Source organism: Dendropsophus ebraccatus, chromosome 7 (genome assembly GCF_027789765.1).
Source record: "Dendropsophus ebraccatus isolate aDenEbr1 chromosome 7, aDenEbr1.pat, whole genome shotgun sequence".
NCBI classification, from domain to species: domain Eukaryota; kingdom Metazoa; phylum Chordata; class Amphibia; order Anura; family Hylidae; genus Dendropsophus; species Dendropsophus ebraccatus.
The window spans coordinates 96,762,523-96,783,376 of record NC_091460.1 but is presented as its reverse complement, the minus strand read 5'-3'; the positions used below and the strand labels follow the sequence as shown (position 1 = coordinate 96,783,376).

Below are 20,854 nucleotides of genomic sequence, written 5' to 3'. Positions count from 1 at the left end.
AGGCAGCCTGTATGTCAGTCTGCCTGCACCGGAAACTAGAAGAGGACAAGCTGAGGACTGGCCAGGAGAAGAGCTTCTGGGAGCGGAGGAGAGGTGAGTAGGGGGCACTGCACAGAGGAGAGGGGGGATCTTGCACAGCACATACTGGTCAGGGGGGGCCTACAGGGGCGGGGGGAGGGGGGAGATAGGCTGTGTGCATAGTTGCAAACAGTCGTTCTTTCCAGATTCTCTGTTTTAAAGGGGCCGTATAATGTGTCGATAAGCCACGCCCCATTTTCACAAGACCCGCCCCAAAGGCGGCCTGCTGGTGTGCTATTAACCCTGTTACTTCCAGATTGTACAGGGCAAGAGGAGAGAGGGGATCTATAGCAAGTGGGATATTAAGAGGTCACCCTGCTTTCCAGTATCTTATAGTGTGGTCCTCCAGCGTCCCAGTATCTTATAGCGTGGTCCTCCAGTGTCCCAGTATCTTATAGTGTGGTCCTTCAGCGTCCCAGTGTCTTATAATGTGGTTTTCCAGTGTTCCAGTATCTTATACTTAGTATAGTGTGGTCCTCCAGTATCTTATACTCAGTATAGTGTGGTCCTCCAGTGTTTCAGTATCTTATACTCAGTATAGTGTGGTCCTCCAGTGTTCCAGTATCTTATACTCAGTATAGTGTGGTCCTCCAGTGTTCCAGTATCTTATACTCAGTATAGTGTGGTCCTCCAGTGTTCCAGTATCTTATACTCAGTATAGTGTGGTCCTCCAGTGTTCCAGTATCTTATACTCAGTATAGTGTGGTCCTCCAGTGTTCCAGTATCTTATACTCAGTATAGTGTGGTCCTCCAGTGTTCCAGTATCTTATACTCAGTATAGTGTGGTCCTCCAGTGTTCCAGTATCTTATACTCAGTATAGTGTGGTCCTCCAGTGTTCCAGTATCTTATACTCAGTATAGTGTGGTCCTCCAGTGTTCCAGTATCTTATACTCAGTATAGTGTGGTCCTCCAGTATCTTATACTCAGTATAGTGTAGTCTTCCAGTGTTCCAGTATCTTATACTCAGTATAGTGTGGTCCTCCAGTATCTTATACTCTTATATATGTGGTTCTATATATCAGATGTAGAGAGTATTTTTTCTGCTCTCAGTCCTTATTCACTATGAATAATGTAGCATAATATTCCTTTTATTATTTGAAAAGCAGTGTTGTCTGATGAGGTTCCCTATGGGAAACCTAATCGGTTGGGGGCCCACTGAGACTCACTCGCCCCCCCTAGGCTGAACCCCTAGCTACGCCCCTGGTTGGAGTCTCTGGTCCCAGCTCTCTCGTAGTTCCTGCTATCTGTGCTACTGCACCGTGGTTGCTGCTCGTGGTACCAGCCTGCTTCCACCTCGCCTGCCTCCACTAGCAAGCCAAGCCAGGGGTAGAGACCTTAGGGTCACCTGCTGCAGCAAGCCCAATCCATCTTAGGCTGCACTCCCTGGTGCGACTTTGACATAGCTAGAGGTTGAACAGTGGATCCATGACCCCTGTCATCTATCTATCTTCTATCCATCCATCCATCCATCTATCAGCACAACCACTAAATGAATTAAAGATACCTGGTGCAGGCAGGTAACAAAGCCTTAATCAGGGACCCAGGTCCGACTTAGATAGCAAAAAGAAGTCCACCACAAAACTCACAGATGTAAACAAGCAAAAGAAGATGCTTTTATTATCTGACTTTAAAATGATTTTGTGAGAGAGCCGAAAAGTTGCATTTTTGTACACACTTGATGAAACGAAAGAACTTTTTTGCTTGTTTACATCTCCGAATGCTGCGGTGGACGTCTTTTAGCTTTCTATACTGTATGTTTTGGAGATAGCATGTCTATAAGATAAGAGATGAGGGAGGCCCAAGCTGAGCTTTTGCACGTGGCCCATTAATCTTTAGCTATGTGCTGTGCACACACACAGAAAAAAAAAGAAAAAAAAATCTTTCAGTGACCCTAATAGCTAACTAGTTAGGGGTCAGGTATCAGAATAAGGTGAATATATTGTCTTAAACTTACTTTAAGGGTATACTCACACGGACGGGCTCGCAGCGAGATTCTCTCTGCGAGCCCAGCAGGTCCTGGAAGTTCCCATACACTACATACTTGCTGCGGTCGAGTATGTAATTATACCGCCCTTAACCCCTTCTGCTCCCCGGCTGTGTATATACTTTACCTGTCCTCGCTGCACGGGTCCGGCGTCCTGCTCTCCCGCCCGGCCAATCAGTGGCTGCGGCTGGGCAACACACTGATTGGCCGGACAGGAGAGCAGGACGCCGGACCCGTGCAGCGAGGACAGGTAAAGTATATACACAGCGGGGGAGCAGAAGGGGTTAAGGGCGGTATAATTACATACTCGCTGCAGTCGTTTAGACCGCAGCAAGTATGTAGTGTATGGGAACTTCCAGGACCTGCCGGGCTCGCAGCGAGAATCTCGCTGCGAGCCCGCCCGTGTGAATATACCCTAAAATGATGTTTGACTCTTAACATGTCCTAATATAGACACTGAACAGTTATTCCTTTATTTGCCTAAGATGTTGTAGACCTGGTTAGGTTTTGTAAACTTTAGTCGTCGTATTGTGTTCATATGTTATCTAAGTAAGTTGCCATATTTAGATTGTTTGCAGGGTCTGCTATGGGGGGACCATGTGGCAACACCCATGACTCTTGGTGAGTGATGCTTGAAGCAACACATTAACTGTGTAGGAATGTGTCTGTGGTAATAACCCAGAAAACTACAGGTTGCAGCCCAGGTGAAACACTAGTGTGTTAAACGGATACCTGTGGGCTGTCTGGCAATTGTGGTGCCACATCCAATTACAATCATGAGTTTGAAGGGTCTCTACAGACTTCCCTTCTTTTGGTGGGCTAAAGCAAGACCACAAAGAGAGTGAGAATGGTAGTCCTGGCAGTAAAGTGTGGAATAAACGGCCTAGGCTGAAATAAAGACAGTTACTTCTCCTTTACTAGGAGAACAATAGGGAATGATGCAATTGGTAGGCACTACTTTATGTTGGTATGGGTAGTATTGTAGGAGTCCTGCCCTTCTCCTGCTCAGTCTGGAATCCTTCTTTACCATAGGGGGTTATATTGATTCTACTCAAATTAAATTTTTGATATGTAGCGATATGAACCGCAGCACTACAGCAGAGCGTTGCACTGAAGTCTCAGTCTGTCTCCATACAAGAGACCAGGTGATTGAGATTGCTCAGTAGTACGGCCCTTTTGTCTTTGTCTCATAACTTTTGATATGTTCCTGGGGAGACTAACAATTCATTCCAATCTTGTTATTATCTATTCAGGCTACTTCCCCCAGTTCTCAGCCGCTCCTTTCTGCTTAAAACAGAAAAATCTGTGTGTGTGAGCTTTTCTCTCTTTCTTCCCCTCTTCCCCCTCTCTTCTGAGACAGCTGATGTAAACAAGTCCCTCACTGGCTTTATCTGCAACACTGTAGCTTCTTTGTATTGCTAGGAGGGTTGATCTAAGGTCAAGTTGCTAATCTAAGGTCAAGTTGCAGATAAAACCAGCCTTGCTTACATCAGCTGTCTCAGAAGGGAGGAGGGGGAGACAGTGAGAGTCTCACACACAGATTTTTGTGTTATCAGCAGAAAGGAGCAGCTGAGAACTGGGGGAAGGAGACAGAATAGATAATAACAAGTATGGAATGAATTGTTAGTCTCACCATGGGCAGCAACATATCAAAAGTTATGTTTTAGTCGAATGCCCCTTTAAAGCAACTCTCTACCCACAATCTGTCCCCCCGAAACCACATGTACCTTCGGATAGCTGCTTTTAATCCAAGATCTGTCCTGGGGTCCATTCGGCAGGTGATGCAGTTATTGTCCTAAAAATCAACTTTTAAACTTGCAGCCCTGTGCCAAACGACCGTGGCCTACATTATCTGTGCCCTAACTTTGCACCACCCCTCCGTCTCTTCTCCCCACCCTCCTTATCATTAGGAATGCCACTGGCAGAATTTTTCCTATTCCTCTGTAGGGAACACCACACAGGTGCCTTAATGATGCAGCCCATGTGCAGTGCTGACACAGGTGATAAATAGGAGACAATCTGCCTGGAGCATTCCTAATGATGAGGAGGACGGGGAGGAGGGATGGAGAGGTTGTGCTAGCCTAATGCATAGTCACTCTAGTTTACAGACGTTTCGCACAGGGCTGCAAGTTTAAAAGTTGTATTTTTAGGACAATAACTGCATCACCTGCCGAACGGACCCCAGGACAGATCTTGGATTAAAAGCAGTTATCTGAAGGTACAAGCGGTTTGGGGTGGGCAGATTGTTGGTACAGAGTCGCTTTAACTAGAAGGTGCAAGCAACTGTGGAGTAGCCTTCTTAGCTACTCTGATGATTAAAGGGGTACTCCACTTGAGAGAGAATTAGCTATGCTTGTCTAAGCTTATGTGTGATAGGATTGGTCCGTTTGTCTGCAGCACATCCTGGCTCACTCACTGAAACTACAGAATATCCTTACTGCTTGCTTCACTCTGTCTCCACTCCTCTCTCCTCCCCCCTCCCTTTTGAGACCAACATCACATGATCTCTGTCTCTTCTGTTGCCAGACAAGCTGTTACATCTCATCTGTAACCCCACCCACCGGTGACATCACACCAATCAGTGAATACAGGGAAACAGAGGAAACAACAGAACAGTGACAGCAGTTTAGGGGAAAGGAGACACATTATACGGTTTTCTTTTCACATAGGAACAGTGCAGCAGGTTATACAAACATGTAGCAATGTTTCTAAATCCATAAGGATATTTTTAAGTTTGTCTGGTTGTAACATAATTAGGGTCCTATGGTTCTGTTTGACATGCACTGAGGAAGTTTCCCAGGCAAACTGGTCAATAACACGCAGGAATAATAAACCTTTTTCTATGTAACATATGCATTTTCTTACTTGATGATCCAGCAATCCAACATTAGTTGATACATTTCTTTGGGACAATCTGTAGGGCATGGCAAGCGCTCATTTCTCTCAATGAAGCTCAGCACTTCTGTACCCTTGAGTTTCTATAAAGTGAAAATAGAAGTTTTAGGAATTGTTTTTTATGCCTAAAAAGAAAAGAAAAAAGAGAGATATAGCCAGCATACCTCTTGGGTAAACAAAGCCAGTTATAAAGCATTGTTAGATCTTTGTACATATAATGCATTAAAAGACCGAACCTACAGCCATCGCCATATTTACAGCTTGTGCTACCCTAGAAATTCCATTGGGATGATTCCATACATGGCAGCATTTTTAATGAAGATCTCTCATAAATATGCAAACCTGCATGTATTACATGTAGATTTTGTTTCAGATGCACTGTGGATTTTACCCCTGTATAGAGAAAGTAATTAAATCAATCATGAATCCACAACATTATGAGCAGCTGCAAATATGGCTAGTTATGCACGCCAGTAGTTTATATGTGTGTGATGATAATATTGGAGCGCTGCTGTATCTTTAGCGACAGGGTGATGGCATGGTCACGATTCATAGATGATATATTCATCTTATGGGAAGGTACTAGATCTGACTTCACTCGCTTCCTGGAACTGCTCAATGACAATGAGAGAGGGCTCGCATTCACACATGAGATAGACGACATGACATTGACATTTCTTGATGTCAAGATAACAAAGACGTTAAGGGGATATCTAGAGACAACGATCTACAGGAAGAAAACTGCCACTAATAGTCTCTTGAGGTGGGAAAGTTGTCACCCTCTTCCGCTAAAGAGGGGTATACCTAAGGGGCAGTACCTCCGGATCAGGAGGAACTGCTCCAACGATGAAGACTTTGACAAACAGGCTAGGGATCTGAGAAATAGGTTTAGAGAGAGGGGTTACCCAGATTATACATTGAGGGAATCATACAACTCCGCTAAAACAAGACAGAGGGATGACCTACTTAATCCCAGACAGAGAGAGGACACTGAGGGATTTATGCGCACCATAGGGACTTTTGACACCGAGGCCGGGCAGGTCAGGGATATTCTGAAGAAACACTGGAATATCCTTAGACTGGACCCAGACCTCAGGGATGTGGTCAGTGAGCACCCTCTGATCACCTACAGAAAGGGGAGGAGTATAAAGGATAGAGTGACGCAGAGTCACCTGCCACCTGCTGCGGTGCAAAAAACTTGGCTTCATACACAGCAGGCCACTGGCTCTTACTGCTGCGGACACTGCGGACACATGTGCATCAGTACAGAAAGCCAAATCATTCACATGCTCACAGACCATGCAAACCTACGAGATTAGATCATTCATTAATTGTAGCACTAAAGCGGTAATATACCTGGCTACTTGTGAATGCTCTAAACAATACGTGGGTAAAACGATTAGGGAGTGGCGCAAACGCATACTTGAGCATAGGGGAGATGTTAGAAACAAAAGAGACACACCTCTGGCAACACATGTACATGAACATCATGGGGGAAACCCTGACGTTATTAAATTCACTGCAATAGAGAGCCTCAAGCCTTCCCCGCGGGGGGGGGGGGGGGGGGGGGGGGGGGGGGGGGGTGACATTGATAGAATATTGCTCCAGAAAGAGACCAGATGGATTTACACCTTACAAACCACTGCACCGGGAGGCCTTAACGAGTCTCTAAACTTTGCCTGCTACATATGAGTACGTACAATTCATGATTAACAGATGCAGATGCTCTAAGAATACCCCTCCCCCCTCCCTTCTGGAATAGGCACCATTGTCACCCTTTACCTTTACTGTTTAGAATGCTGGCTCAACGAGTTAGCTAGGGAAGGTCCTAGTGGACCTACTAACAGTTAGTGAGCCGGTTAAGTTAACAGGGATACCTAGGGACCTGATAGCCCTAGGTTGCAGAGTGGGACCGTCCTTTTTAGGACGGCCACCCCACATAGGCATAGGGATATAGGATAGGGTATACTAGGGTATCATAGGCCCATCCGCCACCGTTTATCCTAGTTCCTAACCATATCATGTCACCTATGCTTTCCTAGGATCCTAACCATATCATGTCATCAATGCTACACTGTAGATACTACATACTTACGAGTGTATATATAACTTACCACGGTATTTTCCATACACACACATTCTGCTTTATTATACACTAACACGCTAGATATGCATCATCCTCATGTATATATAGTTGGTTATCAGCATATCTGTAAAATAACTGTCACTGATAATGTCTAGAGGCGGTTTCAGAATTACCCAGTATTCTTAATCACATTACCCGTTTATTCACGCGGTGACATAATTGTCATCGCACACTTGTGCAGCACCTTGGAGAGCGCAACACTGTCAGAACGTCGGATCCTTTGTTTATCTACTGGGACCGTTCACTCCCACCGGGCGTGCAGGGGGGAGTGACCTAGTTCTGGCGCGCTACTTCGTGTGCTGTGACGTCAGACGCGCAACTGTCAATGCAGCGGCTATTTCTTCTAGCCGCCGCGTGCATTCCCGAGACTCCGCAGAAACAGGAGGACGGGAGTATGTCTCCTTAGGAAGCGCTGGCTGTAAGTAGCACTAAAATCCTATTGTTATGACGGCTGTAAGTGGCAGGCATTATATTGCACTGCACACATTATTACGGTAATACCAATGTATACGTATCCACTTACAGGTTTACTGGTCCTAGATGTGAGTCTGTACCCAGGTTGACTCTTGAGCATGACAGAGTAAGTACTATATGATAAAAATGAATACATATCAGTACATATTACACTGGTCATACTGACACAACTTTTTTACATTATGCAGTACCCGCAATCAGTCACGTACGGTGGGATAAATATCTGTTGGTTACCTGGACGTTGGTACAGTGAGTACAGGACACAGCAGCGCTCCAATATTATCATCACACACATATAAACTACTGGCGTGCATAACTAGCCATGAATCATGTGTTAATGTGATGTCCTATTTATCTTGTCAAATCTATGACGTATATGACGCTATGACCGTTTAGCCCCTGATGACGTATCTGACATTTGATACTGAAACGCGTTGGGCATGTTGGCCGGTCTGTTCGCCTTGGGACAGTTCTAAACTAGATGATCATGGTTTGGTAACTGTCCGGTGGTAGCTTGATCACCTCTACTATTGGTTCAATTAATTGGTCAGGAGATATTGTCGGCACTGTCTGTGAATGAGACTGGACGTGGCATTGTTATCTGTGGACATATACAGAATTCCCTCCAGCAAGAACATGACAGCCCTACCAACCTCCCACTGACAACGGACCTATTTTTGGAGACTTTTGTAAATATTTATATCTTTTTCATGTTATGTTATATATCTTAATGATTAGAAATAAAATATATATTTTTTACACGTATCCTTCTTGGAGTTAATTGTATTTAAGCGTAAGGATAAAACCATTGTGGGGCTGGTGTACCCGATATCACACCATTGTTTAAATTAAACAGCTGCAAATATGCAAGTACATTTTTCAGCATTTCTGTTCCAACTAAAGGGCGGAAAAAATCTATTTTACCCCTTTAATTGGGTCAGAACTGCTGAAAAATAGGCCACAACATGGTGGCAGCAGCTACGTCGTTAAAAGTGTTTCTCTTTTTTCCCCTTCATGAAAAATATATCTGTCATCCATAACTGTTCATCCAAATCTGTGCTTTGTCAATGAAAAAAAAAAAAAAAAGAAAAACGTAAATTTTAATTCCTGGAGTCTGTAGGTTGCACAACACGTGAGGTCAAAACTCCATAGATATAATCAAACAGACATAGGTTAATTAGCAATAAATCATTTAAGCACTTAATTATCCACCCTATGAAAGGGCCAGTGTAATTGAAGGACAAGTAATGAAGGGTGGGAAGCTTGTACTATCTATGGACCAGGGCTGTGAAGTCGGTAAGCTGCAGCTCTGACTCCAACTCCTGAAATTTATTAGGGACCTGACACTCTTGACTCCGACTCCAGCTCCTTCATAAATGGCCAATCAGACACCAGGTGAGTTATTTATCACACTTTTGTAAAGTAGACCTGGCTCAGCAACTTCTTCCTAATTTCCCACATGATCCTGGGGGGGACGTCTAAATGAATAAGGCAAATATATAAAGCAGATTTTCCTGTGTGTGCAGTGGATGCACCCAGTTTCCAGCCACAAATGTGGTGCCTCACCACGGGTGTTGCTATTGGTTACACCCTTCGTAAAAGCCTGTACTTTTAAGTGTAAGTGGTTATGTAGCAGTACCAGAGTTTTGCCACAAGATGTCATTGTTATAACTATGTGTATTGAGATATTGCACAGCTTTAGTACCTAAAGGGTTATTGTTTTGTTTATGTACCACATGGGTCTGTACACCAATGAGAGTTCTATCTTCTCACAGCACAGTTTACACCTGCTGTAGGACGGAAGTCACATGGGTAGAGGAAGTATAGGGTCTTTTGCCTTAAAGGGAACCAATCACTGGAAAAAAGCATATAGAGCTTTTGAAATGTGCTGTTAGAGCACACAGCACACTTGCCACACGTGTTTCCATAGCCTCCGTGCCTTCCCTGTGTAAGCCGCAAAGTAACTTTATAAAACTGGCGCCCTGTATGCTAATTACCTGAGGTAGTCACCTGGGCGGTGTTCGGCTAGCAGGTAGTCACGGTCCCCTGGGCGTTCTTCCGCTGTAATCACGCCCCTCTGGGCGTGATTCAAATGGCAGAGTGGCTGTGGCGTCACTCGGGAGCGCGCCGTGCCCAACGTCGGCGCGCTTACGTACTGATGCCGGGCGCCGCCGCACATGCACAGTGCAGCTGCTTCCATTCCGGTTGCACTGCGCCTGTGCAGAATAGCCTCGAACTCCGGCTAACAGGCTATTCGAGGCTATTCTGCACAGGCGCAGTACTGCCGGAATGGAAGCGGCTGCACTGCGCATGTGCGGCGGCGTCCGGCATCAGAATGTCACAGCTACACGGCCATTTGAATCACGCCCAGAGGGGCGTGATTACAGCGGAAGAACGCCCAGGAGACCGTGACTACCTGCTAGCCGAACACCGCCCAGGTGACTACCTCAGGTAATTAGCATACAGGGCGCCAGTTTTATAAAGTTACTTTGCGGCTTACACGGGGAAGGCACGGAGGCTATGGAAACACGTGTGGCAAGTGTGCTGTGTGCTCTAACAGCACATTTCAAAAGCTCTATATGCGTTTTTCCGGTGATTGGTTCCCTTTAAGACTCTGTAGAGGTAGGACGCTCCTTACAGTTTCTCTTCAAGTAACCTTACTCCACACTATGCAGTGTTAAGCTACTAGTAGAGAGGACAAGTCAGGGATCATCCTAACCCACGCAGTGGACCAGAGGAACACAGTGCAGGACAGTATCCACACAGAAGTAAAGGAACTGATCCGGATAGAGCAAAGTTGCTAGAAGCCTATGAACTCTGTCTCGCAGCGTGGGTGTAATCAGAGAACTCTGACCACTCTGCTTATCCCAGGTAAGAATGTCTGGGGCTTGTGTCACCCTCTAGGACGGGTCACCCGACACTGGTGGGCAATAGGTGGTGCAAAGACCAAAGAGTCAAAACACAGGCACAAGTATTCTGTCTACTCAAGTATTCTTCTTATTCTACCTCTGAAGTTCCGGCAGAGCACAGTACTACTTGGGTTGGGACTCTCTCAACATCTTCCTCTCTACTCTTCTGATCCTTTATTCTACCTCTAATAACGCAACTCAGTAAGCACTGCTGTATCACTCCTTCTACTCTCAGTACAGATCTGGACTCTAAAGTATAGTAAATTATTAAGTAACTCATCAAGTGTAAAGTATTGTATCAAGGCAAAGCTGTATTATCTGCTGCCTACCTCAAGTATCATCAGAGTAAACAAGATTATATTTATGCTAAAGAGACTGTGATTTTTCGCTTAGCACTGACACAGCAAATACATCTTCCTTGGCTTATCTCCCCTTTCTGTGGGTGGCAGTACCAATAGTCCGGGTGGGTCACTACTCCACTCCGGACCACAGTGATAATTGCCCAAGGGGCCCCACAACAGCCCGACAGGTCACTGTCCACAGGGGAAACAAGGTATAGCAAGCCCACTAAAATAAAAGCAGGTGTGCCACCATACCTTTGTGCCCAACCGGCACTGGCATCACAACAAACTACCACCGGGCAGAGCTATATCTCGGCCAACCACTACATCAGTGGAGTCCCGCTGTGCCGGCGGGGCAGTCACTACACAATGTTCTGAAGAACTCTGAATGACATGGATGAACCAGGTGGTCTTTTCCTGTTGATAATCTTCTATGTTTCTAACTAAAGGAGAACTGCTAGCAATGCCAGATAACTGTGATATAGAGGTCAGCCATAGTGATATACAGGTCAGACATAGGCCCAGATTTATCAGCTCTCTGTTATCATCTGAGCTCCTGGATTATCCTGGTTCCACAGGAACTACCCGCTCAGCCAGTCAGTGACTACAGCTGTGTCCTGCCTCACTGATTGGCTGAGTGGGCATTTCTGAGTGGGGCTGTGACATCACAGGATCAGGAGCCCAGCAGGAAACCATGGGCATAGCATAGATCAGTACTATCGGTGATCTGTACATAGAGTCTGCATGAGAGCAGACTATCTACAGAACGCTGATGCGACAGGATGGAGGTAAGTGTCTTACCCTCGCCTGTTGGCAGGGCTGTATTTATCACTAGGCAGCCATATTCCAGTGCCATGGGCAGCACCTTGCAGGGGGGCAGCACTAGAGAGCAGAAGGAAGAAAACAACTTTTTTTTTTTAATTATTTTTTTTAGTCTCCCACATCCCATTCAGACTTATTCAGTAAATCAGGTGTCTTTTTGAAGGGGTTATCCAGTTACAGTAGGGTGGAATTGGTTAAGTCTGGTATAGTGGTATTGGCCAGGTATGATGGGGCGGTGTTATCCAGTCACAGTGTGGTGGTATTGGTCAGGTCTGGTGTGTTAGTGTTAAATTTGACGCCTGGAGCTATTACCTACCAATCTACCAATCCTGTGGTGAGAATTCGTTCAGACAATATGCAGACTGCTCTAATCATTCATTCAATGTGGAAAAAAACATGAAACCATGAAAAATGTGGTTCAAACAATGTTTCTACATGTAGAGAAATACTTGTGGCTGAAATCACGCTCCCATTTCTTCCCCAGTAGTCATGTGCTGTTACCAGGATTATTGGCCATACGCCTATTGGTTACCGCATGAGGGTCTGGTTTTGGCTGTATGTGGTGACGTACAGTACACGTGGGAACGCGGCCTGATCAGACTGATCAGATATCAATATGATGATAAGAAACTAGAAAATCATGATGCTAATGGGTGAGTGAAGATGGGGCATTTCAGGTTTATTGCCTAGAGCAGCAGGAGCTGTTAATACGGCCCTGCCCGTCGGTACAAGCACCTGTCACTGACTGCGGGGGTCTCGATCAGTGAGTGACAGGTGCTTTTCCTGCCACTGACTTCTCTATAGTGGTAGCGGTGTTTAAGGGGTTAATGACAGGCAGGTGCAGGATCACAGCTGCCTGTCATCATCCTCGGATCTGCACACACTGCAGCGGTGCTGCAAACATCTAAAGCCTCTCACAGTCAGGAATGTATGTACAGGTTGTAGAAAGGGATTTGACATCACTGATACACGGAATCGCTAGAGGTTTGCAACCGAAACATAATCTTACATTCAAGGAGCGTTCAGCTCTCAAAGAGTTGCGATCTTACAGCGACATAGTGATCAGGATGTCGGATAAGGGGGGCTTGGTCACTGTAATGAATAAAACTGATTACATTCAACAAATAGAGAATTTATTAAGTGACACTACGACATATATGCCCCTCACCTTTAATCCCACCAAACAATTTTGTGATGAGCTTCAGAAAATTGTTGCTAATGGTTTGGAACAAGGCATACTCAGTAAGAGGGAATCTGAATATCTCATTGTAGATCATCCTATGGTACCCATTATGTATGCCTTGCCCAAAACACATAAGGGGTTACACCGCCATCTATGCTTCCCATAGTATCTAGCACGGGGTCACTATTGGAACGGCTATCTGAATGGCTTGACTGCTTATTGCAACCTTTAGTTAAGCGTGTACCAGGCTATCTGCAGGACTCCAGAGATGTTCTTACTGCATTGAGTGACGTCACGTGGCAACCAGAGTGACACTGGCTGACATGTGACGTCACTTCACTTTATACTAGCATTCCTTGGCATGGGGCATTGCAGGCATTGGAGTTTCATTTGAACAAATATGGGAATTATACTAATAAGTTAAATATTTTCATTTTGGAAATCACTTAGTTTTTGTTAAGTCACAATTTTTTTTATGTTTGATCGAAATTTTTTTTTTGCAAAAGAGTGGTGTTTCCATGGGAGCCAGACACTCCCCTTCACTAGCAAATTTAGCTATGTCATTTTGGGAGGAACAGTTCATATTCTCTTATTCTAATCCTTTTTTTTGCCATCTGCAATGGTACGGGAGATTCATCGATGATGTCATCATTATTTGTTGTATTGTTTTTTGTACTATTTAAATTCTAACAATTTTAATTTGAGATTCACTCATAATTTACAGAGGGTAACAATAGAATTTTTGGATTTACAGTTGCTAGGTACACCCTCATTTAAAATCAACTTTTCCACATATCGTAAACCCATTTCGGGAAATACGGTGTTGAGGGCTGACAGCAACCATCCTCCTCACACTATTCGTGCTATCCCCATTGGAGAGCTTACACGCCTCAAGAGAAACTGCACAGATGGTGATAAATTCAAACAAGAATCAGAGGCATTAGCGGCTAGGATGAAAGTAAGGGGTTATGCCAATCACCATCTAACTAGGGCTAAATATGTGGTTTCCAAGAAGAGTCGTGATAGGTTAACTTTACCTAAACAGAATTCATCCAATAATCAGGTAAATAATAATTAAAAAAATAGTGACTAAGCGTGTCTTATCCATGGTGTACACTCCATTTTTTGAAAAATTAAGTATATCATTAGAAATCACATACACATCTTAAAAAAGGATGACAGACTATCGGAAATTCTGGCGCAGGGTTTTGCAATTGTTCCCAAGCGTGCTAAAACCTTGGATGACATGCTCTCCCCGAGTCCTATTGTTTCTGAGAAAAGGACTCCGACATGGCTACAAAAATTTGGGTTTTTCAAATGCGGGGGATACCCGTGCCGTACCTACACATATGCCAAGGTTTGCACCACTTTTTCCAACAATTCTAATACTAAGCAGTATAGCATTAAAGAGAGAATAGATTGTAATTCTACAAATGTTGTATATGTCATTGAGTGTTTACAGTGCAATATGAAATATATAGGATGCACTAGTAGAAAAATGACCACCACCACAATAAGAAGTGTACCAACTTTATGATCTACGGCATAGAAAGAATTACCCTGAAGATTAGAGGAGGTGATACGAAAAACATCTTAGAAACCGAGAAGCATATTGGCAGCATGCCTTGGGCACTAGAGCTCCAGATGGCATGAATGTACGTCGGGAGTTTATGTATCATTTTTAATACATTTTTCAATATGTTTTTTGGTTTAATATCTTTTGCCTTGCGTACACTCATGCCATCATAGCTCATTCACTGTTTATACATTATCTGTTTGATTGCAAACTTTACATCACCAGGCATTATTTTGGCTGTTTTCCCATTGATTACATATGAGCCCGTTCACATTGGAAGTATATTGCTTTCACTCCGTATATGCGTTTTTTGCTGCATATATATATTTTTTTGATAGTATCTTGGGTCTATTTAGAGTTTAATTCTTTGACCCATAATACTTAAGTGTGGTACACCAGATCCATGTTTATATACATCTTTTGTCAATTGATATTTACATGATTATTATCGTTCACTTACACAGATATAAACACATTCATACAGAAATGAGATCCATATCTAATGAATTTAGGCATTTATATGCATGGATTTTTCATGTGAAATTTTTTTTTCATGTAATTCTCATTTGTGGATGGTAAATAGAGATGAGCGAACCGGGTTCGGGTTCGGGTTCGAGTCAATCCGAACCCGAACGTTCGGCATTTGATTAGCGGTGGCTGCTGAACTTGGATAAAGCTCTAAGGTTGTCTGGAAAACATGGATACAGCCAATGACTATATCCATGTTTTCCATATAGCCTTAGGGCTTTATCCAAGTTTAGCAGCCACTGCTAATTAAATGCCGAAAGTTCGGGTTCGGATCGACTCGAGCATGCTCGAGGATCCCTCAGCTCTAATGGTAAACACATAGGGAATAATACAATATTGTATTTCGCATTCTGGATGTATAGCCATCTTATTATGTGTGTTTTGAGCTTATTTGTACTTATTTTTTTACTTATTTGTTTTTGCAATCGCAACATCAAAAAATGTTCTTTTATTCAATTCTTTTGTGCACCTGTTTATACACCTGGCTGGTTGATTATTTAAGGAAGTTGTACACAGGGGAATGATGGGTGACCAAGAGCGCGCATGCGCTTGAAACGCGTCCTGTGGGGTCACTGCACTTAGGTGTTTGTTGGATCTTATTTTGTGCAATTGGAAAATAAAATTCATTCTTCTGCATCGTTTCTTCTCCAATACATTCCTGCTGCATGGGGCATCTGCAGCAGGAACACATGTATAGGTATTGCTAACGTGAAGGTGTTAAATAATATATGGTAAAAAAGGGGGCCGCTGAAAAATACAACTTGTCACGTATCAATAAAGATATATTGATTGAAAAATAAAAGGGTGTCTTTTAGAAGGATAAAAATTAAAAGTGTGTCATAAACTTCTGCAGTGGGAATTGTTAATGGTTGAAATTTGATTCATGTAATTGATGGACACATTGAGCTGGCCGGGATTGTGTTGAGTCTCTTTTTTTTTAACCAGCACAAGACTAAAAAGCTTCAGAAGACCTGGAGTATAGTATAGCTGTTATACTGTATATCTGTCTTCAAAAGACCTGACCTGGATACAAGTAAGTATAGCTTTGTTATATAGCTGCCTTAAGGAGACTGGAACTGAATACAAGTAAGTATAGCTGTTATATAGCTGCCTTCAGGAGACTGGAACTGGATACAGTATGTTTAGCTGTTATATAGCATGAACAATGTTGGCTGATCGTTGCAGTCATTTGTCCTTTAACATGTTTAAAGACAAACATAGGAGCGGCGGCAGCAGACCACCGCTATCCTCTAGCGATCACCCGGGCAGCCCCCGGCTCCTCCCCACGGCCTCCCCTGTACTCACCCAGTCGCTGCCGCGTGTAACAGCAGTGGCTGCGAGTGGGGAACAAGGGGCAAACGAGCTCTGACAGCGCTTGTTTGCTTCTCAAGTCGCCCTGTATAATAGGGAGCTTAAGTTTTAGCCCACGCGGTGAGAATAAAAACTGCAATATTTTGGTATTATTTTTTTAATATAGACAGAGAAATGGAAAATTAGAAAACTCTAAAAAAAAAAAAAAAGAAATTCTTAAAAAATATGTTTAACATAAAAACATTATTTAAAAAATAAGTAATTTTCTGATGGAACATTCTCTTTAAGAATTCTTGTATCATTTAAGGTCATGTTCACACACTATATGAGCATCGACTGCTGTTTAACACGGCTGCTTTTTGCAGTGTTAAACAACGGCCAATGCCTAAGGCCTTATTCACACATACAGTAAAGTTGTCCGTAATTACGAAACCATAATCACGGTTCAATTTAGAGCACGTTGATGTATATTAGGCTAATTATACAGTCCGTTTTAATTTTGATTCGTAATTAGAGATGATATCCAAAAAAGAATACCCAAAACAATTCAGTCCAGAACGGGTGTTCTTTTTGGTCGCATGTCCGCGGTTGCGGTCATGTGACCAGAGCCCATTGGTACTATCTTTGTTTGTATGTGACGCACTGTGTCACATGATCGGCGTCTGTGGGTCAGGTGGGTTCTTTGGTCACGTGTCCGCGTTTGCGATCATGTGACCTGAGTCTGCCGGAGCCGCTTCCGGTTGTGTGTGACGCTCTGCATCACATGACTAGTACATATTTCCGGTTCTCTCTGCCATACTCCCGTCTCAGACCTTATTGCCACCATCTGGGTGAGTTATTCCACCTGTGCTGAGGTGTCCTGATTGGTTATACCCAATATAAAAGAATGAGGTTTTCCCCTCTTTACTCATATCCCTTGACAAAGCGAGTCACGCGAAACATGCGTAGGGTAAGTAGGTGTGTGGGACTTGGTGCAGTGTATACATCCTCTTATTTGGTATGTACATTTATAATCATTTGTTGGTGATTTCACCTTAGTGTATTGATTATTCAGCTACTGGAGCTCTAGACAGGTTGTTTACCGTGTGCACTTTATTTTATGCTGCTAATTAACACTGTTTACATTACTTCTATTCAATAGAGGATGCCTACACTGCCATAGTTATCTTAGTCTCTTGCATGTGCAATATATGATTTCATAAAACATTTTTCTATGTCCCCTCACCAATTTATGTATTTGGTTTGTTTCATTCCCCCAATTTCTTTGTTTTTTATCTTTTTTTCATCTATTTTTGTATGTATTTTAATTAAAATTTATCTTAATAAAGAGATACAATTATATTTATTTGTGAGTGTCCTGCACTTTTTTTGATCCCTTGCGGATTTTTGTTTTGGTATAGTAATTAGAGATGAGAGAACCTCGAGCATGCTCAAGTCCATCCGAACCCGAACTTTCGGTATTTGATTAGCGGTGGCTGTTGAAGTTGGATAAAGCCCTAAGGCTATGCGGAAATCATGGATATAGTCATTGGCTGTATCCATGTTTTTCAGACAACCTTAGAGCTTTATCCAAGTTCAGCAGCCCCCGCTAATCAAATGCCGATCGTTTTGGGGGTGTGCTCCCCACTGTGCAGGGATACAATTGTCCCGATCAGGCTACCAGATGGTGCTAATTCATAGTAATGCAGATAGAGACATAATGGGACAGGACAGGAATGAGAGCTGGACAGGGCAGAAACTACCCTCCTCAAAAGCCCCATACAACCTGAGAGTCACCAGATCCGGTAGGACAGTGGAGTGGAGAAACTCCACACGTATCACTGCCCCCACGTAGCTTTGTCATGTGGAAGAATTAGCTGGTTTATTTTAGTCAACAAATTTAACCTAACAACCTATTTTCCAATATCCATACCTTGTAAGGCTTCTGCCCATAACTGAATGCTTCCCACATGGTAACACCATAGCTCCATACATCACTGCGGCTGGAAAACTTGCGAAAATTTATGCATTCTGGGGCATACCATTTCAAAGGCCACTTCCCACCTTGTCGAGCCTAGAAATACATGGAAGAAAAGTGATCAGCATATAGTAGCACCTCAAATCACCCTATGTATTATACGTTGGAATATCTGTAGAGTGAATTCTACTATACACCAAACTTAACTTTGGTTTTAAGTACAAATTTAGCCATAAATTGCCAGTTTTGGTTGCAGCAAGATCTAGACTATGGGCATGTTACCAAACAGTATTTTGAGTCATTTTACACCTTTAGGTCATGTTCACACTCACAGAATGGCCGGTGTTTGAGAAGATCGGCCGACGATCTTCATTTCTGATGAATTGGGATGCAGGCGCATCCGTGAGCGCCCACATCCCAATTCACCGCTGCACACAATGTGTGCACTGACATTGTGTGCACTGACATGTCTTCTGTGGCCGCTATTCAATGAATAGAGGTTGCAGAAAACTGACATGTCAGTTTTTTGTGCGACCGCTAGCGTTTCCGGATGGGGTGTATACACACGGCTGGGGTTCCCTCTAGCTGCAGCAAAATGTAAGTTAAGTATTAATCACGGCTGTTGTTGCAAATCAGCAACAACGACCGTGATTAATCCGTAACTTAAGTTGTGGGAACATGGCCTTAGGCTATGTTCCCACTTCGGGAACATAACAGGAAAGGCAGCTGTCTCGTAATATAGATGGCATCCTGTGAATCATTTGCTTTAACTGCACTGTAGTCACTTTTATGATGCATAGAGTGTGTGCAGAGCTTATATCTACTGCTATATGGCAGGGCAGTTTCTAGGCCAATTTGGCAACAGGGCGACTCTGAAATATAGTGCCCCCCCCCTGGGTATATCTTGTATATTATTGTGTGACCCTCTGTGAGGCTGTATATACTGTTGTGTGACCCTCTGTGAGGCGGTATATACTATTGTGTGACCCTCTGTGAGGCGGTATATATTATTGTGTGACCCTCTGTGAGGCGGTATATACTGTTGTGTGACCCTCTGTGAGGTGGTATATACTGTTGTGTGACCCTCTGTGAGGCTGTATATACTGTTGTGTGACCCTCTATGAGGCGGTATATACTATTGTGTGACCCTCTGTGAGGCGGTATATATTACTATATGACCCTCTGGGAGGCGGTATATATTACTGTGTGACCCTCTGTGAGGTGGTATATATTATTGTGTGACCCTCTGTGAGGCGGTATATACTATTGTGTGACCATCTGTGAGGTGGTATATATTACTGTGTGACCCTCTGGGAGGCAGTATATATTATTGTGTGACCCTCTGTGAGGCGGTATATATTATTGTGTGACCCTCTGGGAGGCGGTATATATTATTGTGTGACCCTCTGTGAGGCGGTATATATTATTGTGTGACCCTCTGTGAGGCGGTATATATTATTGTGTGACCCTCTGTGAGGCGGTATATATTATTGTGTGACCCTATGGGAGGCGGTATATATTACTGTGTGACCCTTTGTGAGGCGGTATATATTATTGTGTGACCCTCTGGGAGGCGGTATATACTATTGTGTGACCATCTGTGAGGTGGTATATATTACTGTGTGACCCTCTGGGAGGCAGTATATATTATTGTGTGACCCTCTGTGAGGCGGTATATATTATTGTGTGACCCTCTGTGAGGCGGTATATATTATTGTGTGACCCTCTGTGAGGCGGTATATATTACTATATGACCCTCTGGGAGGCGGTATATATTACTGTGTGACCCTCTGTGAGGCGGTATATATTACTGTGTGACCCTCTGTGAGGCGGTATATACTATTGTGTGACCATCTGTGAGGTGGTATATATTACTGTGTGACCCTCTGGGAGGCAGTATATATTATTGTGTGACCCTCTGTGAGGCGGTATATATTATTGTGTGACCCTCTGGGAGGCGGTATATATTATTGTGTGACCCTCTGTGAGGCGGTATATATTATTGTGTGACCCTCTGTGAGGCGGTATATATTATTGTGTGACCCTCTGTGAGGCGGTATATATTATTGTGTGACCCTATGGGAGGCGGTATATATTACTGTGTGACCCTTTGTGAGGCGGTATATATTATTGTGTGACCCTCTGGGAGGCGGTATATATTACTGTGTGACCCTTTGTGAGGCGGTATATATTACTGTGTGACCCTCTGTGAGGCGGTATATATTATTGTGTGACCCTCTGTGAGGCGGTATATATTATTGTGTGACCCTCTGTGAGGCGGTATATATTATTGTGTGACCCTATGGGAGGCGGTATATATTACTGTGTGACCCTTTGTGAGGCGGTATATATTATTGTGTGACCCTCTGGGAGGCGGTATATACTATTGTGTGACCATCTGTGAGGTGGTATATATTACTGTGTGACCCTCTGGGAGGCAGTATATATTATTGTGTGACCCTCTGTGAGGCGGTATATATTATTGTGTGACCCTCTGTGAGGCGGTATATATTATTGTGTGACCCTCTGTGAGGCGGTATATATTACTATATGACCCTCTGGGAGGCGGTATATATTACTGTGTGACCCTCTGTGAGGCGGTATATATTACTGTGTGACCCTCTGTGAGGCGGTATATACTATTGTGTG

General features: G+C 43.6%; 1 protein-coding gene across 4 annotated transcripts in view; it reads right to left on the bottom strand.

Moving 5' to 3' along the window:
• Positions 1-20,854, bottom strand: part of ZAP70 (zeta chain of T cell receptor associated protein kinase 70) — a 199,628-nt gene that overhangs the window by 14,466 nt on the left and 164,308 nt on the right. For all 4 annotated transcript variants that reach the window (XR_011363954.1, XM_069977926.1, XM_069977927.1 and 1 more), the window contains 2 exons: positions 18,161-18,301; positions 4,929-5,041 (listed from right to left, as the gene is read on the bottom strand). Coding sequence is in view for 3 of the 4 variants with exons in the window: in XM_069977926.1 (XP_069834027.1) it covers positions 4,929-5,041; positions 18,161-18,301 (254 nt within the window). In the remaining variant the exon portion in view is untranslated. The remainder of the gene's footprint in view (positions 1-4,928; positions 5,042-18,160; positions 18,302-20,854) is intronic.